This window comes from Hippoglossus stenolepis, chromosome 10 (assembly GCF_022539355.2).
Source record: "Hippoglossus stenolepis isolate QCI-W04-F060 chromosome 10, HSTE1.2, whole genome shotgun sequence".
NCBI classification, from domain to species: domain Eukaryota; kingdom Metazoa; phylum Chordata; class Actinopteri; order Pleuronectiformes; family Pleuronectidae; genus Hippoglossus; species Hippoglossus stenolepis.
The window spans coordinates 14,710,469-14,736,936 of record NC_061492.1 but is presented as its reverse complement, the minus strand read 5'-3'; the positions used below and the strand labels follow the sequence as shown (position 1 = coordinate 14,736,936).

Here is a 26,468-nt window from a genome sequence, read left to right as displayed (position 1 = left end):
CCTGTTATTATTATTATGAGTTTTCTTTATTATATATCGGTGCTGTTCTTACTACTTTTCCTCTTCTTCTTCCACGTTCATTTCTTTTATCAGCCTTTCTTCTGCTTCCTGCTGATAAATAATTGAATCTCATTTCAAGCATCCCATCCTCGGAAAAATATCTTGTCCTCTGGGACCTCATACCCCCAATTCATTTATTCATATCCAGCACTTGGTATTTTTTATCAGTGTATGTGGTCTTAAACATGAATACGGGAGCACTTGAGGAGAAAAGAACAATGGATGCAGGGAAAAGATGCTCTAATGTCTTAATAGAACATTTCCACTCACACAGACAGATGTGATCACAGTGTTGTGGTACTTGTTGGTGAAGCTTTGCTCCTGTAGAAGCAGCTATGGGGTGACTTACAGCTGTTGTCACACCTGGGTCACCCCTTCATACTAACACACCCTGAGTGGTGGTAGAGGAGGAAATTACCGTCAACGCCAACCTTCACCTCCCACACTCCCTCATGAGCGGCTGTCAGCTGGCTGGGTTTAGGATGATGTAGAGTCGGGACACGGAGGGAGTTCTCTCCCATCCTACGGAGCGGATGATATGGAAATAAAGTAGAAAATTACAGCAATCACACTCCCAGTTAAACACTGACTCCCCCTTGAGTGGCAGGAGACGAGGAAATTTCTGTAAATGACAAAAATCCCACATTCGCCTACCACCGACAGCTGGCAGGTTTAGAGCGCTGCAGCGGTCAGAAGAAAACTCGCCTGCCTGTCTTCTCTCTGCCGTCCATGAGTCACACTCTCTTCTCTCTCTTGAGTGCCCCTGGGGCCCACGGTATATCTCTCCTCTTTAACGGCTAAACCTCCATGCGAGGTGTCTACGGGCCACTATTCTCTGTTCCTCTGTGCACTTAAGATAGCACAGTCGGGCCGAATGCTCTGGATATCACCTCCGCAGCTTTAGGACGAGCTCTCCTGGCGCTTTATCATGTATGACCATTTTTAACACCGTCTCCACTTGCGCCATGGGAGCCTTTATCTGAGGCGCTGGTATGGGCTGAACTATCAGGGTCACGCTGAAGCCTGTGAGTCTGTATGCTAAGTGCCAGTGTGGGTTGCTTTCCTAGTTGGGTCAATAAGATAAAACAACAGTAACAGTGCAAAGCTCCATCTCTTATATAACCAACTCCTGTCTGTTTAATGTGCTGGCCTGTCTCCTCTTTCCAGTGAAACAGAAGCAGCCAACACATGAAAATCCTGGAAGTCCAAGGAAACATAATGGGATAATAATTCACAGTGTTTTGGCAGTCAGAGCTCTGTGTTGACAGGATTATTCACCTCATCCACCGAGAATCACTGTGGCTGCAACAAAGAGCTTTTTCTCCTGTGAGTAAAGTCCTTTCCTGAGCCAGTGTCTCTCCTGTTTGCTGACAGTATGCTCTTAAAGGAGCACATTTAACAATGCAGCTAGTGTTTCTTCTCGAGTCGATGCATGCTTAGGCTGATGTTAAAAGGGAGCGTGGTGTGAAGGGAGGGGATGGGGCATCGGCTGGCACCAGTGTGTCCTACTTCTAAATACCCTCCAAAGCCCCTGAGCTTCCCACTTATCGCTGGCTGAAAAGATTGCTTGGAATTGCACTAGAGATGCAGCGCGCCTTCAATGCCTCCTACTCTGCTGCGAATAACCTCAGCATCTCTGCAGGACACTGACTGGCGCTCGGCGCTTTCCTGCAGAGCAGATGATATGAAAACACAGCAAATATCTGTGAAATTGGGACATTTGAATTGGACGGGTCTTTGGACTGATGTAAGCGCCAGTGAATAAACCGTTGACCAGTTAAGCGCTTGTTTGTGATGCTGATGAAGAATAAACTCTCATCTCACCATGTACTGTAAATACTAATGGGTTATTGGAAGCCGCCCTGACATTAGTAAGTTAAAAGCTGCTGGTGCTCAGGGGCCTCGGGGTGACACTCGGACATGTTTGACAGCAGTGACTCGCTGGGCAATCTGCAGCCCCGCGGTACTGCTGACACACTGAATTAGTGAAAAATGGCATGTGAAAAAGAAAACAGGCTTTTACAGCCCCACATGGTTTTGTCACATTTTTTCTAAACAAAACAGCATCAGTGATTATAATTGCACGCCTGTAATGCACTTTATGTCAGTGTACCAGTAACACATGAGGAGCAACGTGATGTAAAGAGATTGAAACATGAATCCAAATAAAATCATTCTAAAGTGGTGAGGTAATGGTAGAAATATTCCATCCTTCTATCCATCATTATCTATATCGCTCTTCCTTTAAGGGTCGTGCTGGGGCTGGAGCCAATCAAATATTAAAATACACCTCAGGAGCCTCAGCAGCCTGGACTCATACAGAAGTGAAGCGTCAGCAATGTATCGACCAGGCCGAGCCTTGCTTGTTCAGGAGTGATGCTGCCAACAGTGAACACAGAGACAAGTAGGAACCCGACAGGTCACATCTGCTGAATATTGTGGTTTCACAGCAGATTCTATTTAAAAAGTGGGATTCAGCCCAAACTAATCCACCAGGTATAGTCAATTTAACTCACATCAGCAGCTGTGCTGAACGCTGCCGTGCAGCTTCAAAATGAGCAGGACCAAAACATCTGCTGTTAGACGCTGTTTTTTTGGCAAACTTGGGGAAACAAGCCGTGAACAAAACACTGACTTATTACCACGGTGTAATGTTCACATCCATCGAATATGAAGCAACATTAGCGTTTGTGCAGTGGGTATAGAGTCACTACGAGCGATGCCTTTCACGTTAATCATTGTTAACGTGAAAGTTTTAGAAATCGGTTCTTTAACTGAATTTTAAGATCAAAATTCTGGTCATTATAGCAAACAACAAAAAAGATATTGTTCCTTTTAGTTTATCTAAATGACGATGTTTGAAATTACTTGAGCAGCCAATCAACATATTGAATATTTACTGGCCTGGAAACAGTTATTATATATCATAACTTTCTAGAAAAAGAACAAGCTAATGCTAATGCTAATAATGATCATAGGCCGTATATAAAGATGGATGACACGTATCTCAGCTGTGAATGTTGCCGTCTTGCACTGAAAAGGTTATTTAGAGTCTGTGCAGTAGTGATCAGGGGATGGAGCCGTGGCATCAAGGTGCCACAGATACTGTCAATCATGATGTTTAACCCTGCATTTAAAGGATCTAATACCTAATTCAAACCAAATTTACAGGAGAAATCAACACTTTAACAAACATCAGTGTGATAAGAACTAACCCAAATGATAGCCACAATCTTTCAGAAAAATGTATTCAATGTGAACTTTGACTTTTAATTTGTTCCATATCACATCCACTTACATGGAGGAGGCAGGATGTATGGCCTAGCCTACAGCCAGCCACCTGGTAGGAATTGAAACACTTTGGCTTCACTTCTGGGAAGCAGTCATGTCGTCCATCTTTATACACAGTCTATGATAATGATAGGATTGTAGGTTAGGAAAAAGCCATCAATGTCTTTCAAAATGTAAAATATATATTATAGGAGGTTAAGTTTCCTTTGTTTGTTTTTTTTACAACCGGTGTTGCGTTATTAAGCCACACAGATGGATTCATGTTGTGAACTGATCTAGTTTTCAGGGACTGCAACAGTGTCCAACACCGATGAGCACAGGTCTTTTAATGGCTCTCTGAATCATTTGTGTGTGCAGCACAGTGTATGTGCAGAGTGAGGCTAAGTCTGCTTTTACTCAATTCAGGTGATGAAAATGTAACAGTTGATTGAGCATCAAGGTTGCCTGAGCACAGGGGGCGTCTCTATTGCAAAAATAACTAAGACCATGGAAAACCAATACCCTTATGATCAGACCTTCTACATTTATAGAGAGTGACTGACTGTGGTGACTGAATCAGATCATCTGGAAACTCAAAGGTTTCCATCTTTTAATCTTTTAGATAAAGGCATTGGAATAAAAACATCATATATATATATACACACATAATTATGTATAGTGTTCATTTTACTGGAGTGATAAATTGCATTATATATCTCACCCTACCATGGAAATCTCAGCACTGCTCCTCTTCCTCTTTTACTACTTCTTCAAGTTTTCACTTTTGGCTTCAACTTCAAACCTCAGGGATCATGATTCATGTCCTCACCTCCCCCTGTCCCATTTCCACCCTGACTACATCGCTAATCAAAGTGGAGTATTTTGTCGCTGCTGACACGTTGTTCCTTTTTGTCTGTGGTGTATTTTCTCTTTGTGTTGGCAGACCAGTCGGTGATGAGAATGTTTTTAATATGCTGAATAGGGCTGATAAAGTACGGTTTCACTGATGAACAAAAGCTGCACACCGCTTGTCCAATTACAAGATATTTCATGGTGTAATCTTTGAATGCTTCATTAGACGACCCTGTGTCTGCTCAGAAACTAGAAGAAGTTCCCAAAGAATGAGAAATGACAGAAGAATCTAACCTCACTCATTTGAAAGAACTGGTAATTACCTCTGACAAAGACAAAGAGCATAGCAGAGTAGAATACAGCTTCACACAATGAAGACTGTAAATGGAATACGCTTATCAACAGCGCTTCGTGAGACCTTACAACTGTAAGGTTATAGAGTTACAGAACTGTCAGCCAACCGCCCGGTTTGTGTTGTTTACGGAGACGTCAGATAGGCTGATAGATAGAAATGAGTTTCCCCCTAAAATAGAAGGTCTGATGAGCAGGAGGCAGACAGAGAGGGACAGAGCGTCATCTGTGCACTATTGAACCACAGGTAACGATGGCGGATGGAGTGGCTGTCGCTGGAGTGGTGTGACGCTCCGTAATTGTCTCTGGGTTGAGGCTGAGGCAGGGATGAGTCACCCAGGCCCCAAATGTTAATCACCCTGGCCAACGTGTCGGACTAGACAGCCCTCGGTAAAAGACACCATCTGGCTCCACTCCAGAACGTGGACCTGGAACATCACCTCCCCAACCTCGGATGACTTCCGACCACCCTGACTCTGTCACTTAGAGGGTTTCTTAAGCTGCTTTCAGACAGGCACTGAAGACCGCACAATTTCCTGAAATTATCCGCAGGGGCTGTATATAAAATCCGGAAAATGTTCAAGTGAACCCATGTGAGAAAAGAGCAGCTTTTCGATTTTGGCAGCTGAATTTCTACGTCCTGCCTCCTAAATGCTCTACCCAGGCACCACTCCTCACCCAAATGTTCTGGAAATGTTCCTGTTGATGTAAACACGTCTGACCTGATTAAAGCTGACAATGTCCTACTGCGTTCATATGTGAAAGGCAATCTCCAGGAAATGTCTGGATCCAGTTTTCTGAACATTTTCCACAATTCACGACTGAAAGCAGCTCTTGTTGAGCTCGTTAAGCTTCAACACTGTCGCTGGTACTCCCCAACATTTAGTATTTAATTGGACAAATGTTGGCGTGTGTTTGTCCGATTCAGTCATAAAAGGTCTGAAGAACCCATTCATCAAAACGGTGGTGCTATCCTCTAACACGCAGCGAGACTTCAAACTGAATTTGTGATGTTAAGGGCGCTGTGCTGTCGGGCATTTTGTGAGTGGGTTAGATAATCAGGGGAAGATTTCTGCCTCTTCAGCTTGAAAATAATAGAATTGTCCTTGTGGGAGACCTTGCTGCGTGCCGACTCCCATTTCCACTCCAATTGTTCTGTCAATAACTCATATGGCAGAGGCCAAATCCATAACAAAGCCGTGATTACTTTCATCAGACTGAGTGAGTGAAAAAACCTCAGCAAAGGAAAATGCAGAGACCCGGAGTAATCTTTCTGAGCTTGTCTTTGTAAAAGCTGCACCTGCTTTTACACATTTATTTTGGCATGTTCAGATTCCAGGTGCAAATACAGAACACCAGAGAATCCTCTCAACCCAGTTTCCTGCATTTCCTCTACCAAAGCGAGAAACGTTAATTTATTCTCTCTTCCTCCTCACCGACATGTTTGATGCAACGTGAGTTTAATTCATTTAGACACCCAGCGATGAATTTAACACCCCTGCGTTCACTTAAAATGGAAATTGGTCCTCATCAACGGAAAAGAGAATAAGAAGGGAGCGCCGGAGCTTTTAAGCTGGTAATAATCATCCGGATCGCAAGGGGCTGAGGCCAGAGAGAGAGAAGGCAGTGATGATGCTGCAATAGGGTGGTAATATGAGATGGGGCTAACATGGTTATTCCCCGTTCCCTGACATGGCACAGCTGGTAGCAGCAAGCAAATGCACATTCATCAAGTGTGTGGTTCCTTTTTTCCACGGTAAAGGTTGTGGGTTTTAATATTGCAGTGATAAATGAATGAGGTGCTCCTGGTTTGAGTGTGACATACATGTTCTGATGGGACCTCACCCTGAATGCTTTCCATGAACTCAAAAGCCCAAACTCCGGAAGTGAAGTTACTTTACACATTTGAGTTAAAGTTTTCTTTCCTCTAGTTTGTTACATGTTTTTTTTTGTTGGTAAAACGTTTTGTAAAAAGTTACATAAACCCAAAGATCAGTGGGTTGCCATATGACATCCCAGTGGCCAATCAGAGTAGACTGGGCTTCATTAAGATGGGCCTTAAAGAGACAGGAGCTAAAACCAAGCGGCTGAAAATTCTTTATCACAGTTACATAATCTGTTGAATGATTGTGCTTCTCTATAGGTATTGTTATCATGCTGATGTATGTCTTAATTGTCTTAATGTAAATTTTTCCAATTAGTTTGGTTATGATTAGTTATTAGATACTTATACCAAAATGGGGTGAAACATCATGATCAACAGCTAAGACTGACTCACGATTGGTCCAAAGCATGTTCATAGACTCTGGCTCCAAATGATGTCATCAGCGCAAGATGGAGACGTTTTAATTCAGGATATTTTGGCTTAATTTCTGGATATTAGGAGGAAATGGAAATGCATCATCTATCTTCAAAGGATTGGCATTTTATCATAACCAGTGTGATATTTTTCACATTTACCACAGTCAGGGCCCTTCTTGCTTCTGATTGGTTCGATCATAATACCATGTTGACACCGTGAGCTGTACTAAGCCAGCATGTGTAAATACAGCATGTGTGTTCAGAAGGCCATGGAATCCTTTGAGCTGACTGTATCTCTTCGTGTTTATTTAACACTGACAGTCATATGTGATTTTGTACATTTTACAGAAAAGCATCAGTTTTTGGAGACTCACTGTGATAAACTCAATCCTTATATACTTATTAACTGATGCTGTTAGGGAATCAATGAGTTATGACACTCAGCCTCAGAGAAAAAGTATTTTTGTTGCATGAATTTCAATCACATAATTAAAAAAATACTTTAAATCTTTTGAACGTTTTGCACGTCAGGATTCTTTAATTATAAATGCACTTGAATAGGGAAGAAGGACCATTAGCACATGTTAAATCTCTGTATAAAACAGGTCGTGTTTTTTTTTTTTGTGATCAGCTCCCTAAGCTTTGAAGAGTTTCATCTCAATAACACAACATCATCAGATTTTTGAGGACAGTCTGCGAACTTCACACTGCTGTGGTGTGAGTTTTCCATGGGCTTTCACAATCCACTATTTTCTCCTTCTGCCTCTTTTGTAGAGATATTGCTTCATTCTGTGAAATATTTTATTCATTGGTTGTGATCACAATATCCCGAGCCCAGGTCAGAGAAGTGCTTTCCATAGACAGTGCTGATGTCTTAAAGCAGGTGTGGCAGAGCAAATCACCGCCACAAGCGCTTGCTAAATTACAGCCTGCTGTCACGTACAGATAGCATACAGCCGGGGATGAAAGCAGAAAAGGACACTCCACTTCATTTTGAAATATGTTGAGAGGATATTAGATCACATACCATGGAAGTCTATTCAATAATTCAAGGGGGGTGTGATGGTTCGCCTGCAAATCCTGGCTTTTGCTCGACATAATAGATGGTTCATTTCTTGGTCCCTTGAGGTGAAAGAATAAAAGATTCATAGGTGAATTTTGGTCACTGTGTAGAAATGCATCAGCTGTCACTGAAGGTGGTCTGTCGACATCGCAGATAATCAATCAGCAGTGTGGAAGGATTTGAGGCCATAAAACAACCCTACTGTGGTGCTCAAGCTTCACTATCTATTGATTATATCATTCAGTCAATCAGCCATTAAGGTAACAAAACCCCTGGAACATATCCTGTTATTAGCTAGCCATCGGCATTGGGTCGATTAAGGCTAAGTGTTGGCTCCCTTGGCTGTGATCTGTCAGTGGCTCATCTAAGGTGAACAAGCTCCAGTAATGTATGTTGGATTCTGGTATTGCATCACGACAAGAGGGATTTGGGTTCGAATCCCAGTTTTCTTGTTTTTTGTGTACTCCGGCTGGGATGAGTTAATTTGAAGACTTTAGGTGTGAATGTGAGTGTGAATGATAGTTTGTCTCTATATGTTGGCCTATACGCTGGGGACATGTTCAGGATTGGCTCCAGCTGCTGGATGGATGGACGGACGGACGGACGGACGGATGGACGGATGGATGGATGGATGGATGGACTTGGGCTGATTTTGACTGAGGACTGGCACATCATACTTGTATTTAGTCCAAGTGACCATATGGACCCAGAACAGTTTAGGTTGAGTTTTTTTGAGAGATCCTGGGTTGGGTCGTAGGATTGAGGTTTTTTAAGAGGGTCAAAGCTTGTCTGAATTAATTATTCAATTATTCAATCAGGTCTATTGCCTGAATCACAAAATTATGAAAAATTACTAACAGATAGTATATCATGAAAAAACTAATAAAATGATCTCTGCCAAGGGGATTGTTTTCACAGCTGTTTGTCAACAGTACTACGCAAAAAACTACTGAATGGATTTTGATTAAATTTGGTGGAATGATGGGGTATTTGTCAATGAAGAATCCATTTAATTTTGGTGCAGTTATGGACCAAGAGGCGTATACAGGATTTTTTTTTGTGAGATAGGGGCTCTTTTCACTGATTTTCCCGGGAATAATTTATGGATCTTATTGAAAAAATTTCAGCCACATTAAGGTTAGTGATATCTATTTGGTGGAGCTTTATTAAAATGTAAAGGGACTGTTGAGCCTTGTCGCAGGTGCCATTTTACTTTCGCTATTAAATAATGACTGGTAATGGTCATTTTTAACAATGAATTAATTCAATATTTGATATTAATTTTAGGATCATTGAAGGGGTTAGAGTTAATAAACAGTCTTTTTCCCTTTAATTAAACAAGGAGCTTCCCTCTGTCACTTTAGTCAGTTTCATTAAAAAATGATTAGAGGGTTTTAATGGGACAAGAGTCGCACGAGGGAGAGGATGACAGCGGGACAAAGGCCAGCACTGCTTACTTCTCCTCTGCCGGTCTCTATCATGGAGAGGAGTCACTCCTCCTAGGCCAGGGTGCAGCAAAGCACATTACAGGTGTGCGGTGCTGCCAGCTGCCCTGCGGCGCTGCGAGATGAGATTTTCCCTCCACATGTCGGCCCTGCCGCCCGAATTACATTACCTGTACCAGTGAGTTGGAAGTAACAAGGCTTTATTGCCAGCATTGGAAATCTGTCACCCAGCGAGAACAGAGTTGTTTTCATAGCACCTCGCCAGACTTGAAATGATGCTCGGAGAAAAATGTCCTGGAGCCCGGCATCACACACGCAGAACTGCCCGGCAAGTGTGCCGCTTGCTGTCTGACAGCAAGGTTCAGCTCGTGTAAGTTACAATGAGAGGGTCCAGAGGCCCGCGCAGACACACACACACACACACACACACACACACACACCACACACACACACACACACCACACACACACACACACACACACAACACACACAAACAAGTGTGTCTCAATGACTTAATGGGACATTACGTTGACTTAGATTGATTTCCTAGAGATTTACTCTGACCTTAATCATTTACACAACCACCTTGACTACTTGCCTAAACCTAAACCTAACCTTAACCTAAACTTAACCCTAACTTAAACCTGAAACATGTCTTCACCTTAAAATGTAATGATTTACATGACTGCATCAGATGTAGGTCCCAACAATATGAGTAATGCCTTAACCACACACTCTCTCTCTCTGTGTCTCTCACATTGTCACACTCCTTTCCCTTAAAAGCCCGCCAGCATTCTCACACTGGCACAGGTAATAGGCTTGTAGGGGCTGGGGTAACAGCTGTGTGTGTGTGTGTGTGTGTGTGAGTGACAGGAAAAAAGGGAAAGGGATGGAGCCTAATGATGCCCAGTGGAGCTATAAAAATCTCCCCTTATAGTAGCCATGACAGGAAATCCTTGAATCTTGAAAGTTCAAGGTCCTCTCTTACTCACTGATTGCATGTGAGCACGAGAGGAACAGAGCTGAGGAGCAGTATAACTCTGAGCTGAGGCATAAGATGTGCAGAGGACGGAAACGCACAGCGTCCCAGGAGTCAGGAGCAGATGGTGTTATAGCATCATGGCATGAAACGGAAAAAGGGAAGAGAAACATTACTTTAAATCAAGAGTTGACTAAGCTGATTAAGATGTGATGCATCATTTGGCTTCAAAGTGACTCTACACACACACACACACACACACACACACACACACACACACACACACACACACACACACACACACACACACACACACACACACACACACACTTGTCTCTATATAGTTGTGAGACACTCATTGACATAATGCATTCGCTACTCCCTTACCCTAAACTTAACCATCACAACTAAATGCCTAACCCTAACCCTAACTCTAACCCTAACCTAACCCTAACCTAACCCTAATTCTAACCCTAACCCTAAAACCAAGTCTTAATCCTCAAACAAGCCTTTGAATTTGTGAGGACCAGCCAAAATGTCCTCACAATGATGGTATTGAACCAAAATTGGCCCTCATAACTATAGATAGACATGCACACACACACACACACACACCACACACACACACACACACACACACACACACACACACACACACACACACACACACACACACACACACACAACACACACACACACGTTAAGCCATTCAACAGTTTACTAATGACAGGCTAAAGAACCATCTGTGTGTGTTGTAATGGATGGAGCCAAGCACAGATGGGAGAGGCTGGATCTGCCTACCACTTTTATTTTATTGTTACTGGAGAACACATTTTGTCATTTAAATAATCATCTCAGATGCAGCCTCAGTGTCCTCTGTGGCTGCGTATCAGGCCTAATAAATATCACGCATCAATGCCTCAGATACGAGGACGTAGATTAGGGAGCGAGGGGAAATTACTTTCCATGAATGGTGTAAACTATTTGTTTGGAAATGTATTATTTTCTTGGCCTGTGGTAAAGTTCCGGTGCTACTTTAGAATTATCGTCATTAGTGAGTTCTCCTCAAACTATTCTACAATAAAGTGTCATTTATTATTGTTTACGTGCTGGACTGTGTGACAGAGCTTTTTATAAACAGTCTATGGTTCAGAGTGAAGTTTTAAAACTTTGTATCTATCCTACCTGGTTTATTTGCATTGAAGATTTTATAGTCTGTGTTTTTTATAAAATAAAATAAATTTACTTTATTACTGTTCACGTTTGTGGCTTATATGTAAATTTGAATGATTTTCTTAACTGCTGATGTTTTCTCACACATTGAACGTTGGCTATTTCAGAGGTTTGTCAAGCAAACGACACGATCTTCAAACCCAAGTCTGCACTGCACTTCCTCAGGCCATTAACAATACACATGGCAAGTGTGAAGCCGATAAGATGAACGGTTCATGAGTTATGTGAGCCACATACAGACAGACAGAGATTTCTGGAATTAGAAGATATTGAAAGGAAGGAGTTCTGAAGCATTCCTGACATGACTTATCCTCTCCTGCGATTAGAGTTTGTCTCCTGTGTCTCAGACATCAAGAACAGACTTGTGGGCCCAGTGAGGGCCGAGGCAAACCTGGGCTTGATGATGCTTCCTCTTTCCTCTCTCCCTCTCTCTCTCTCTCTCTCTCTAACCTAATTACCACCAGGCCTCAAGGAATGGGACCAGCAGGAGTGGTGTATCAGGGGACGATGCCAACATCAGGACAGATGGTCCTGAGGTTTTACAACTTCAAACCAATCTCTCGTAGATATTATTACATGATTAGTTGGTGCAGTGCCCCACATAGGAAGCCAAGATGAAGACGTATTGATCACAAAAATGGAAAAGAAAGACTGAACGTGAATTCAGGATCACCTCTTTCTCACACAGACAGCAATGGTGAGTAAGAGCAGCTTCCATACAAGCTCTTACATTGGCTGCAGCAGGGAGAAATTGTGCCCAGTCTGAGGCCCCCATGGGGGCTTTAAACAGTGAGGATCCTCAAAATAGACAGTGTTATCCACTGCCTCTCACCTGACACTCACACCATTGTTGATTTCCACTTTCACATTTTAGCAGCTTACCCTCGGTCTTGTATCACAGTGAACACCCTGTGACCTTGAGGTGAGACTTAGATTGCTCTTGTAAGTGAGACTAAGGGACAGTGTGCCTGTCTAGAGTGAAGTTTAAATCTGACAATCAGGCAGATAGCAGCAGCAAATGTCATAGATTTGTGCACATCTTCTAAAAGCTTACTGATACGGACGAAAAAGACAAAATGCAGCAGTACTAACAGAAATCATGGGGGGGCAGGGTAGCCAAGAGTTCAAGCAAGAGGACCATAGGATACAAGGAAGGAATCCTGACTTTGCAAGGTGGTAAGTTGGATCACCGCCATTTACAACACAGACGCTTTTGCTAAAGAGGCACATAATCACAGTCTGCTCCATGTTGCCATGTTTGTTGTCGTCAGAAGCTCTTCCCTCATAATGGTTGCATGGATGTATGTTGGCAGTGATGGTTACATCATTTTAAATGGACATATCACTTTTTGTAAGTAAAGGGAGTATAAATGAGCCTTCACAGCTGGTGGGGCTTTTGACCTCTACTGCAGCCAGCCACCAGGGGGCGATGAAGATGCTTTGGCTTCACTTTTGTGGAGCAGTCACGTCGTCCATCAGTTTATGGCCAGGTGCAGTCTTTAAAATTCCTGTCGCATCCCATCATCCCTCCACATGTTAATACCCTTCCTTTGCTTTTTCCCTCTAATCACAGACCCGTGGCTGTGAGGACATTGAACCATATTAGAGTCTGAACCTTTCCAGAGTCCCACAGGCACTCAACATGCAGGTGCTGTGAGAGGTGTTTGCAGTGAACGTAGCCTCCCTGCATGTGAATTGCTGTTGGTGGATGTTTTTTTTAAGGTGAATTTTGCCGAGGAGTGAACTGCAGGTAATGCGATTCTCCCCCTCCGGAACAAAATGACCTTTTGTTGCTTGTAGCTGCAGCCGTGGTTCATTTTTGACATGTAATGAAAGCAGCACAGTAATAAACACACACAGTGCAGAGAAAAACCAGCCTATAAAAGCAACCCTCATTTCAGACAGCGTCTCTCCCCCTGTATCTGCATTGGCCACTTTGTTTTAGAGTGGACTATCTGTGCAGACAGACTCTGGTTTTTCCTGCACTCAGGCCCTTAGCAACACGTGGAGTATCTAACAACAGACATTTACAAGAGGGGAGATGATCTTTTTCTGTCCTCCTTGAGTCTCATCAACAGAAAGGTGACCTGATGAGTCACTGTGGCTCGTGGCTTATACTCTCCGGAGTGTAACCTGTCGTAGCCTCAGTCTTTCCATTTGCGGTTCGCTCACAAGAATCTGTGCCAAAGCTTTGATTTTTAAGCAACCAGGACGCTGTTTAATTACAGTAAATTCCTCTTTTATGTATTTATTTTCAAAGCGAGTCAAAAAGTCTGACAACAAGATTATTCCCTCCATCCAAAGAGCTCGAGCTGTTATTGTAATTTAGTCAAGCTGGCACGCTGCCCAAGCCGGAGCGGAACTTCACTAACTTTTAATTGCTCAGCACCTCTTGCCACTGTGTTGCCATGGAGATAGAGAGAATCTCTCACACACACACACACACACACACACACACACACACACACACACACACACACACACACACACACACACACACACACACACACAAAAAAAAAACTCCTAATTAGGACTTTGTATTGACTTCCATTCATTGTGGACAGCCGAACTAAAACTATATCCCAGGGGCGGATCCAGGTGCAGGCCGGGGGGGGGTAATGGCTCCAGCTGAATTCTGATTGGCCCCTGAAGTGCCCCTGTCTTGTCAGTAGAATTTAAAAAAAGATAAATTAGACAACTATCCCCAAACATTTTTTTTTTATTTCTAAGCCTTCTAAGTTCACAATGTGCAGTTTGCTAAATAAATTAAATGATGTGTGGTTTTGCTCAAAGCTAAAGAACTAGGCGTCAACAAGGAATGAATTAAATGTGAACCTTACAGACTCAGAAGTTGTGCATGGATGTCAGACATATATTTGTTAATGCGTTAATTGTGGCCACCTTCTGGCCCCTGATTCTTCCATTCTGCCACTGCTTATCCATAATCCTCACCGTGACCAATTCATGCCTAACTCAACCTTAACCAGGACCTTAGAATTGATGTTTTACCTCATTAGAACCTGACAAGCTGTTTATGCTGGAAATGGTCCTGAAGAGGGAACAAAAACAACGGACACACACCCTGTGATGGTCCCTTCACAGTTACCATACGGAACTGGCTCAAACCGGCAACACTCATCATCTCTCTCTGTCCCAACATTTGGGTGCGCCTGCTTCAAAGTAAAGTGCAGCATCACAGCTGGACACCTCTGGATCTCAGCATGTCCCCCCCCCCCGAGGAGCATCCAGCTCCTCATCAGGCTGCGGCTAATTGGACTCTCTGTACAGTTGTGTACCTCCGAGGCTCTTTGTCAGGACAGGGTCTGTATTGCGCTGTGACCACTTCAGCTAAAGGGGCTGTTAATTGCTGGTGTTGGATTAAATTAAACATGAATCCACAGGGCGACACCCGACATGAGGAAAGAATGTCACCGAACCCTTTCACTTAATTACAGGAGCTGATTGGCAGAACTGGATGAATATATGGTGAATGTCTGTGATGCATTATTTACATGTTTACCCACATGAAACCGAGAGCGCCTCCTGACCCTCGCTATGTGCGGCCTCATCCTTGAGAAAAACCTGAAGACTCCATTCAGCGGATCAACACACAGACGTTGTCGAGCACACACTTAACCTTCAGCAGGTCGAGATGATGCCACTCGAGAGAGGCCAGATTTGACTGAATGGGATTTCCTCTTCTCCACATTCAAACAATCAATTTCAGTACATCTCCAATCCATTCCCACTAACGATCACAGGGGTCACATCTGAGAGGTATTGGCAGAAGAGGAAAATGGCTTTGCTGGAGTGGAAAAAAGGCTTTTTTTCAGCTGCAGGGCCTCATGGGGAAAACAGTTGTTCATGTCAGAAAAGAAACAGCTTCTCCTTCAGGGCATTCCCGTGGAGATGGCAATTAGGGGAAGAGATGGATCAGCGAATGTGTCTCTTTCAGAGCCGTTAGCTTTCAGTTGATGCCTCACTGAGACGCAATATTAGACCTGGCAGGTGATTTGATGAGAATGGCCAAGAGCTTTTTTTTTGCATGTGTTCGTGTTTGAGGAGCAAATATCATTCACACGTCTCCACAGTGGTAGGTTTCCGACCACTGCACGCGGCCGCTCGTTGGGGAGCTTCTCCAGTCCGCCGTGTTGTTCCTTGCTCGGCCGTCGGTGTCTCTCTCCACCGGTGTGTGAGATCTCACCGCTCCCTCGCCGTGAGTTGGCATTTTAAGAGAGGTGGCAGAGGGGAGGAGAGGGAAGGGAGGAAGAGGGGGGTCCTCTCTATCTCTCTCTCTCTCTCTCTCTTGCCAGCAGGCTTTATTCTCACCTCGTTCCCCAGGGCTCCACACACCAGCTGGAACTCTCTTAATTATGCACCCAGTATGGCACAGAGGTCAAAGTGACACTGAGAGAAAAGTATTGTGCGACAGGTTGTATACTTGGGAGAGTTTAGTTTACGATGCGTCACCAGCCAGGACAGAGTCCATGCAGTGAATATACACAGAATATACAGTTCAGTCAGACGAGTCACGTTCAAACATTTATTGCAACAGTAGAACAGGTTATTGTTTAGAGTCTAGGCTCCGACTTAATCACTCCCCCAGATATGATTACATAGATATGCTGGGAGTGATGAGCAAATATTTATAACCCCCGTCGGAGCCCACAGGTGGATGCTGGGGTGGTGGAGGGGCTGAAGCAACTGGCAACAATACTGACGCAGCAGTAGGGCAAACAAAGGGAGTGATGGGACATTTTCTCTGCTTAATATCAGTGTATTGTAGATGATTGTGGAGAGTGATTATGTCACATGATGTATGTCACATGACGAGTTGGCTGCCTGAACTTGCTCGCAGGCGTCGCTCCATATGTGTCACATTTTGCAGTATCATTTACAACACAAGTGGACGTGTAGACAAAACTACAGTAAATCAGAGAGATTGTAGGTTGTGTCCTTCAGTTAATTTGGTTGTAATTAAATGAGGAGAAATTAAATATTTTTAGAAGCTAAATAATCCTCAGAGGTGTCCGTCTCTCCAAAAAGACAGAATAAAGCAGTTTCATTATAATAATGAATCTGTAGGGAACGCTAACATTTGCTCAGCTTATTTCTCTGCCGACTTCAGATCCAGATTGGTCAAAAACCTCAGCTGTGGGATCGGCTCCGACCGGGCCCTTTGCTTTGTCTCCCCCACTCTTGTTCTCCATCCCACGCTTGAACGGTCCTCTCAATAAATGTGAAATGCCCAAAAAATTATCTAAAATGTGTATTGTAAAAACATACATTTGGATAAATAGGTAAATAGTAGGTAGTAGGTAGTTACTACTACCGTGCTGATGCATTTGCAAAGTGAACATAACATCATTGACAGGTGTCCAAATAGAATGGATTTCTGTAGGTGTGAAAATTGCAGGAAACAATTGGGATAATACACGTTCACAATAAGATATAAAACATAGGTCTAGTTGTAAATATAAAATGCACATACAATAAATATATCTGTTGAAACACATTAAACACACTTTCAAAGTAACAATCAAAAGTTGAATGCATCTGGAAGTTTTAATGAAATTGCATTTAAGGCATCACTTAGCATTCCAAACAAAATACAGGCAGAAAGAAAGTTTAGCTGCATGTTTTAGGCAATGAATTAATTTAAAGTATATAAAGCAGTTTGTAGCTGTAGGGCAAAGCAACACAGTTCATTTAGGTCTAAGCTGACACAGCAACGGATTTACGGCCAATTAGAAGGCAATGCAAAACAAGTAGGGGACTGTAGGGCATGGCAGCACTGCAGCTACAGAAAAACAAATACTCCAAGCAGAAAATGTACTAATGCAAACACATCAAGTCCCGGATTTGGAGTTTGAGTCCAATCAGACCAGTCAGCAACAGATCATCTGCTCAGAGGTTGAACTGGATCATGCTGTTTCCACATTCTGGCTCCATACTGTTTGCCAGAGGTTTTGATAAAGTGTGTTTGTGTAAATTCAGAGGAGGCATCCTTGGTCAGTGTGGAGACGGATGTGGCCGTGACTTCAGGAGATGAAGCGATGGAGCTGCAACAAAGAGAAGCACAGTGACAGATTCTGTTTGTCCGATGAATTCCTGATTTGCCACTTCAGCACCACGGCGTCCATCGTCTCTGGCGTACGACACAACACAAATCTGATGCTTTTTGTTTTCTGTCTGACCCTTTTGAAACTGGATGCTGAAATGTTCCAAACCTCTGAAGTTAGATTTAAGCCTATAATTCACACTACCTGTTTTTTTTAGCCCGATTTCCAGTTGATCTGAGTTGATTCAAGTCCAGAATGGAGCTTAATCTGCATTCAATCAGCCGTCGCCAATCCCAGTGTGTAAACTCTTTAAAGACACAATTCACAGACTGGGGCTGGATATCATGTTAAATATCTGGATGTCTTGGCCACACCAACAGCCAATCAGAGTGCAGAATGGGGTGAAGGTGGTGGTTTTGGATATTTCTTTAATGTGAAGTAGATCCTACTTTAGAAATTAATTTAGTAGTAGACTGAGTTTGAGCCACACAAAGTATGAGTCTGTAAACATATTATGGGTTGGTAATCCTGCAAAAGCAAGAGTAGGCTATATTTTGATAATATGCAACTGATACTTCCTCCCACTGACAACTGCAAGAAGATGACTTCCATGACTCGCTCTCTAACTTCTGGTTATGGTCTTTATCGTCTCAGCGGTAAATGTCTCCCCAACTGAAGACTCCTGTCATGAGCAGGGAGAGCACGGGCAGGCAGGTCGATTAGTGACAGACAGGTACACCTTAATGAAATGATCGGTCGTGTTCATTTCAGTCCTGTGAGGAACACAGTTTTTAGTTTTTCAGACGACTTTATTTATTTATGGCAATCGGGACGTGAAGAGGATTTCAACAAATAAAGATAAAAAGAGTTTCAGAATCAATTTATCAACCATAACTTTAAGTTATTTCTCCTGGCAAGTTCAGACTACAAGTCATCAGATTGACATAGGACTGAGGTAACGTTAAAATGTAATTTCTCATTCACCTTAACATTCTCGAAATCACTTCCCAAACTTGAAAACTTTTCAAAGTCTGACCACAATTCAATCTTCGCAGGTCCCAGTGAATAAAAAATGATCGTGTCCCCAGTCACCTGGACATCTGTCTTCTCCCTCACAGACCCCAACGTCTTTCAACAATGACAAGTCTGCCCTGCGATGACTGCTGAATCATTGATGACACTATTACTGCCTGATCTGTCTTTTAGAAGCAGCGGTCTCATTTCTGAAGATTGGGACAGTTTTTAATAGCTTCATCTCGGGCCATTTTTGGAAAGAAGAAAAATAGAAAAGAGAACACCGTCACAGAGTTTCAATTAGGAGTGGATGTTTCCATCAGGAGCTGCCTACCAACATGTCACATTTAGTTTATGGTTATTTTTGTCAGTGATGCTCCCATTTAGATGGTGTTATTTCATTCCATTAAGTCCAATTACAAAACCATGAAGCAGGAAGTGGGGACATCTTGAGACATTAAGAGCGAACCGTCCTGACATTAATGTGGAGTAAATGTTCAGGGGTAGTGGCCTCTTGTTGCTTGTACATCCACATCCCCCCAGGCTGCATCCTCCCTTCCCCTCCTGCATGTGTTGTATACAGAGTGGCTGCTGCTGCCCTCTGAGCTATAAAAGATAAGACAGACGGATGACACACAGACAAATACACAGACGTGCTGTGCCACAAATTTGAACACACGTGTGCTGCAAATGCAAACACACGGTGGCAAGACACACAAGTGTTCTCCTGATAATCATTTATAGAGCCGGGTGCAGCGAGGGGCAAAGTGCTGTTATCACGGGCGAGCAGCGACGTTCTCCTCTCAAAAGCCCTTCACACCGAGCTGCAAACGCCATTAGCTCGTACACGCAGGAGATACAGTGTTCACTTTCTATAGTTGTTCCTAAGTACTTCTTGTCTGCCTTCATCCTATAGGCAGATAATGAGTCCCACCGTTCCCTCTGTGCCGCTATATAACCCGCCCAAGGTCCGTTTTTACATGGGAGCAGAAACAAAAGGACTTAATCCTCTCCATGTTGTTGTGTCTCAGGGGATTTGAGGAGTCCGTCACAGTTGCATCGAACTCAACTGATTTCAAAGCCTTGTCTCCATTGTTGTGCGTGGAGAGGTTTATCTTCCCACGAGCAATTGTGATGTTTCAGTGCTAATCTGTTGTGCACCTGATTGTTCTCGTGTAAAACTGCTCGTGCTCACATGTAGGCTGAAATACAAAGTCTTGCTCTCTCTCTCTCTCTCTCTCTCTCTCTCTCTCTCTCTCTCTCTCTCTCATGCCCTCCTGTGAGAGGTTTATCAACAGACTTGAAGCAGTAATTCTCCATAGCCGGTGCACGTTCAATAATTCATGCCAAGACGTTCTCTCAAGCTTATGGTGCGAGATTGGTAATTGTCTTGCCACGCACTGCTCTCCGTCTCCTCCCTGCTCTGCATTATGTGTGTTATTAAATCCATATACATCTGGCTGCTTTGTGTTGGATTTATGGGGCCCTTGTGCGAGTCATCCACTTAATGCTTTTCCCAGGTAGAGTGATTGCATTTGATTGTAATGGTGGCTGGCTGAGTAAATGTGCTGTAGTTGGATGCATGCTCCGCTTGTTGTTCTCTCTTTATCCACTTCTCCAAAAGAGTGTGTATAGCTTTGTCAGTGACTGTGACTTTAAAGCTGCACAATCCTGCAGGAACAAAGGACGACTGAGGATGAATATTACATTAGTTTACAGGTAAAAACACACAAAGAGAGGTACCAAGAGAACTGCTGAGAAAGACACACACACACACACACACACACACACACACACACACACACACACACACACACACACACACACACACACACACACACACTTCAAGACATTGTTGTCAGATTGGCCTTTAAAAACTTGACGCCTGATTTGACTGATGTGCTGCTACTACTGATTTCCAAGGGAATAATTCATGGATCTAGATGGAAAAAATAGGGATATTTAGAGAGCTAATAGCTATGAGTGTGTGCAATTTGGTGCAGCTTGATTGAATTTAAGATAACTGTTGGCAGAGATGGAGTGTCATTCTAATTTTGGCTTTGTTGACAGTAAGAAAAACTTGAAATCAATAAGCCTTCATTATCTAAGAACATGTAAAAGTGAAGTAGTCACCAAATGTAACGTTGTTGGATGACAGATGAATAACAGATTAGTATTATGCATAAAAAAAACCTATAAATTCATTAACATAATATCCCACATCTTAACTCAGGGCTTTAGAGTCTGTATTCTTTCCACAGTGGAAGAAATTCACTCACAGATCTGCTGTGTTCAATGATGAATGAACAGTGGAGGAAAGAGAGGAGCGAGAGAGAGAGAGAGGGTCCAAAAGTGTGCCGCAGCGGCACGAACTGGAGCGCAGCGTGATGCTGTGTGCCTGCGATCGTGACGTGAAGTAGACTGTAACTGTGGAGGGAGACTGAGGGAACATGCTTCAGCTGAGAGGAATCAGAAGAAGCTCCTTTTAAAATCAGTGTGTTCTGCTGAGCCCTGGAGATGAACCCTCGAAATTCACTTAATCAGCTTTGTTATACTGTTGCAGGGTGTGTGTGTGTGGGCATATGCGGGTGAGTGTGTATGTGTGCAAGCGTCTGAGTGTACTTCTAGACAGATGCTTAGGGAGCCATAAAGAATTTAATAGCCCGACCTTAGCAGCCACTGTAGTGCATACGGTTGTCTGCTGATAATACAGCTAGGTGTGCAGAAGCAGGGTCTTTTTGATGTCGATTGATTTCTAGTGAGACTCTTCCAGGCATCGGAGCACTGGTTGCTCACATCAATATTTGACCTGAGTACATTTTTATGTTCCACTCTTTACAGGTCTATATAGTTTTTTTTCTGTATGTCCATGTGTGTGTTTAAACATGCGTGTCCATGTCTTTGAGTGACAGGGTGTCCGTTATTTACTGTCTGTGTTCTCCCCCGTGTGGAGGTTGAGTGGCGAGCCGTGCCGGGCCTGATTTCCGGCGGCTGATGTGTGATGTGTTTGGGGCTCTGGCAGCTTCCGAGGTGTGATTTTTTTTATCTCGGCCACTCAGGAAGAGCAGTGACAGCCTTTTACATTTGGCCCGGAGCCTCTGACCAAAGCACTCCATACATTGAATTCACCCACAATGCAGCAGTGTTGCCATGAACATACACAATGTGGAGGTGTTTCAGTAAACTGGTCAATTCTCTTGTATTTTTAACCAGAACTCACTCTGTCTTCAAGGCCTGATCTTTGCAGTGGAGTGAAACATCCAGTAGTCACTTTATATGATGATCTATTATGATGCCTGTTTTCACCCCTGATCTTCCCAACTCTTGATGCCAATTGGGCTTTCTGTTTCCATCCTCTGGTGTCCACTGCATTTATTTCCAAACCTTTAAAGCTGCTATCTGTAGAATTTAAAGTATTTATATGAAGCTTTTTCAGTTTTTTTTCTTCCTTTAGAGCGTTATAAAGGTTTTTTGAGGATGTCAAAGAAAATCTGTAAAAGTTTCCATTAAGTCTCCCAAACACATAAAACAACAGTGGAGGAAAACTTAGCCCACATTAGTGGAAGCCTTTGACCAATCACAGGAGAGTGGACCAGCTGGCCAATTAGAGATGACTGGGCTTTATCGAGAGGTGGGCCTTAAAGAGACAGGAGCTAAGACCAAGTGTTTTAGACAGAGGCTGAAAAGAGGAACTGCAGAAATGTCCAGTCTGAGGAAAGTGATGCGTTTGATGAGAGCATGTAAACATTTTCAAGTAGTAACCCAAATTTGAATTAAGAACCTCAATATGTTTTTCTACAAACAACAGTAATGAATTGTTTGAATGAGTAAATAAATTAAAATGAAACACGTAACACTTGGGATTGAAATTAAAAGATGACCTCCCTCTGTCCTCACTGTAGATTGAAGACATTGTGACACGAATACAAGATGAGAAAGCAGGAGGTGTAGCCATCCGGACCGTCAAAAGCTTCCTCTCCAAGATCCCCAGTGTGGTATCAGGTTAGTACCTGTGTGTGCATGCGTGTGAATGTGTGTACTGTCTATGTCTGTGTGTGATTGTTATCTTTTTCCTCCTTAATAATCCTTAATCTCCCCTGATGAGCTGATAATTGTGTGTGCACATGTGAGAGCGCTGTTGTCTTTCCCAGCGAGTGTGCTTTGGCGAGACCGGACGAGTCAGAAACTGCAAAGCAAACATGACCTTTTGGGCTCGTTTAGTTCGCTGCTGCCACAGTTGGAAGCAGATGATGCCTTTGCAGAGAAGACCTCGGCCACTGGGGGGAAACTGCCTGTGGTGTGACGCTGCCCTTGTCATGCCACAGATATGCTATTTTTCTCTGCCTTTTTTTTTTATCTGTCTTTACCCATCTGCATGCACAAACTGTACTCCTCCGTGTGTGTGTGTTTGTGCATTTGTGTGCTTGTGCATGAAATGAGTCACCAGTGTTGGATGAGGGAGTCGCTCCCGCTCTCCCAGAGGCTGTTTTTGAGTCACTCCTTTACACGGCTCCTCCAGGCCTGACTGCCTCACGCTCGCTCTCTCTCGGCAGCCTCTGCCAAGCGCCACGGAGGGGCCGCGGCCAAACATTGTGCTGTCCAGGAGCAAAGAGAGTGTCAGAGAGAGTGGGGACTGCAGACCTGTTAACATTATGTTGACTCCTACTCAGCTCTGACAGCTCTGACCCTCAGCTTCTGAGCAGAGACCAAGCACAAACACTTCCTGTTCAAAGCTCGTCTTTTGTTTGTTGATCGTAGCTTTTGGTTGAATCTGTTGCAGATGAGTGAAGTCACTTCTAACCAATGTCCTTCTCTGAACAACAGGGGCGGACATCGTTCAGTGGCTGATGAAAAACCTCTCCGTTGAGGATCCAGGTACGGCTGCTGAGAAATCTGTCATTGCATGTGGGCACAGTAGCATCTCAGATGAAGTGACAGGCAATTTTAAGTCTGTGTGCCACCTCTCGTGTCAACAGCTGAAGCCATCCACCTCGGGAGTCTGGTCGCTGCACACGGTTACATCTTCCCCATCTCTGACCATGTCCTGACACTTAAGGACGATGGAACCCTTTATCGCTTTCAGGTACAGAAACCTCCACCACGTAGAGTCCTGCATATGTTTCAGTGTCCCTTATACGACCTCTTATCACCACTGTGCCTCCTGTTAATTATTATTACTTTCATAATATGTGTGAAGACATCAGCCAGCTATTACCGATCTTTGTTTATACTCTGTATATTTGACTACATATTGTTAGGCCTTCTTATCATGTAACATAATATAGACCATACGTTTTTATTATTATTATTATTATTATTATTATTATTATAGTATTACAAAACAGCTCAACCATTATAGTATTCTCTAATTCCTTTCTATACTAAATTCTATATTGCTATTATATATACTCTTTCTATTCTATTTCAAGTTGGTAAAACTTAAAAACAAAAGCTAACCTGCTGCCTTAAAACGTGAGTAAACTCAACTAGAAGAAAAGTTTTGTTTCAACTCAGTCAGTTAGGTCTTTAAGTTTAAAGCTTAAAATGCAATCCCAGTACAACTTCAATCATATTCATAATAATAACAGTGAGTAAAGTAAACAAGTAAAGTGGAGTAAAGTTTTTAAATTTTAAATTGTTTATTCCTTATCTTTATATCCTTATCTCGATGTACTCTTTGTTATACAGTTTGAGTGGTAAAGTGACAATTGTACTATCGTTGTATTATATATTAAAATTATACGTACAGTAATCATATGGGGATATACATTGCCGACCAATGTTTTTTTGTTCTTTCTGCTCTTTTTATAATTTGTTTAGTATTTATTAGTTATTCTGCCAGTCCTGGCTAAGTTTGACTGTGTTGGGTGTGCACACAGAACCTCTCCCACCAGTATGTGCAACACCCACCATCATAGCCTTGTGGTGTCTTTATGTTGTATGGTTATATGTTGCTTGTTTTGTTGCCCTATTTCTGCACTTCTGAAAAACATCATTTGGCTCAGACGTATACTTTGGATGAGTAAGTCAACTTGAACTTGAGCTCTTTGAATACAGAATAGCGAGATGATGGCAGTTTATCAGAGGGATATGTTTGTTGCACGATGGTAATGAGAACAATCCCCGCTAAGCCTATTACTCATCCCACCAAGGTCGATATTGTACATCTCTGCTGGACGCAGCGTCGCAGCAGGAGGTGGGCCGCACTGAAAGGCCTGTGGACCGGCAGCTTGCCAGAGGGGTGTTTTTTTATTTCTTCTTCCCTCCATCTGATCCAGCATGAACTTTGACAGGTTGCTACTGATGGCTATGGGCTCCGTGATGACTCATTGCTGTGACTGAGCCATTAGCGTCTTAATCCAGCCAGCTACAGTAGCCAGAGCTCCCCTATGGGAAGCGCTGAGCTGGCTGCTCGCTGGCTCTGCACTTTTCCCTGTCACCAGCCTTCCCCTGCTCCTCCTCCTCAATCTACCTCTGAACGCATTTATCTTCACCTCCATTGCTTGAGATTAAAAGCCATTGTTGTGCCCGCGCAGGGAGGCCAGCGTGTGTCACACTTGCTCATTCAGCGGCGGCTAAAAATATTCCCTCTGATGTTGTCGTGATGCAACAAGCCCGCGTCATCAGAAGCTCTAAAAAATGAGTCCACGGAGCATTTGAAATGTATTTGGCTACTCTCCATTAGCTGTGCTGTGAGGCAGAGTGACAGCCGAGTTTTTGTTTGCTCCTCTAAAAATAGACAGGAAACTGGTAGAGGACCTAGATTTAATGACAACTGTCTTCTGCCGTTTGTCACAAATGTTTCCAGTTTGTGCAGAACAGATGAACCTCATCCTCTTTGAGACGCACGGTGCTAAACAGGAGCATGTTAACCTTTCTGTTCATTAAACAAGCACATCACTCACCATCAGCCTTTTTGTTCTTAGGCTAATTATCATTATGAGTAATAATGGGAATGAAATATGTGGTCGGGTTCCGTCGAGTTCTAAATCTGGCCCTGTTATTAAGAATGCATGATAGATGTGAGTGATCCATTATTAATGGGCTCGGGAATGAACTTTGAATGTGTAATATCAGTTGCAATAGACAATTAAATATGGATAGAGAGAATATTGCTACCATTGCTCCCCAGATAGTTACGTGCAGCACATGGACATCAAGGATCATTATCAAACGAAGAGTCGTCTTTAGAGTGTGGAAGACAAGTGCAGAGGGGGTGAGGGTGGTGGGAGAACCGTACTGGAGAATATTATTGTTTTTCTCTACTCGTATGTAAAAAATCGACGTATTTCTGATTATACAAGCAAATCAACCAAATCTGTTTCTGTTTCCTCCCCTTCTGCTTTCATCAGTCTCCATACTTCTGGCCGTCAAACTGTTGGGAGCCTGAGAACACAGACTATGGTGAGTCACACTCTTGTCTGTCAGTTTTTTTTTTTATGTCTGCATTTCCCAACCAGTGAGATCCCGCTAAATCCTTCAGCTGTCAGTCTTCCTCCGGAGCTGAGACACAGCTCACACTGTCGGTCCGCTGTTGACACTCCCTGAGTATTGATCCATGGGGGCCGTTCCCTATAATGTAACTGCTGCCCCCTGAGAAGGGTCCAATGGGATGAGATTAGCCAAACTGAGCAGAGACAGTCACAGATACAGCCTCATCTCCATGACATTTACGTGAGGCTTGTTATTTCGGAAGACGATACAACGCCTGCCTGCTCCGGTGTAACATTCATTAGTGTTGGTTCACACAGCTGAGACCTCAGTAAATAAAGAGCACCAGCCGTCAGAGACACATTTGTATTGTTTTGTGCAAAGCAAGTGATCCATCTCTCCACCTC

At 43.2% G+C, this 26,468-nt stretch overlaps 1 protein-coding gene across 2 annotated transcripts in view; it reads left to right on the top strand.

Moving 5' to 3' along the window:
• The window catches only part of LOC118116991 (regulator of G-protein signaling 6), a 47,891-nt gene that overhangs the window by 7,818 nt on the left and 13,605 nt on the right, over positions 1 to 26,468 (top strand). For both annotated transcript variants that reach the window (XM_035169000.2, XM_035168999.2), the window contains exons 3-6: positions 22,533 to 22,632; positions 23,455 to 23,505; positions 23,607 to 23,713; positions 25,983 to 26,034. In XM_035169000.2, coding sequence (XP_035024891.1) covers positions 22,533 to 22,632; positions 23,455 to 23,505; positions 23,607 to 23,713; positions 25,983 to 26,034 — 310 coding nt within the window. The remainder of the gene's footprint in view (positions 1 to 22,532; positions 22,633 to 23,454; positions 23,506 to 23,606; positions 23,714 to 25,982; positions 26,035 to 26,468) is intronic.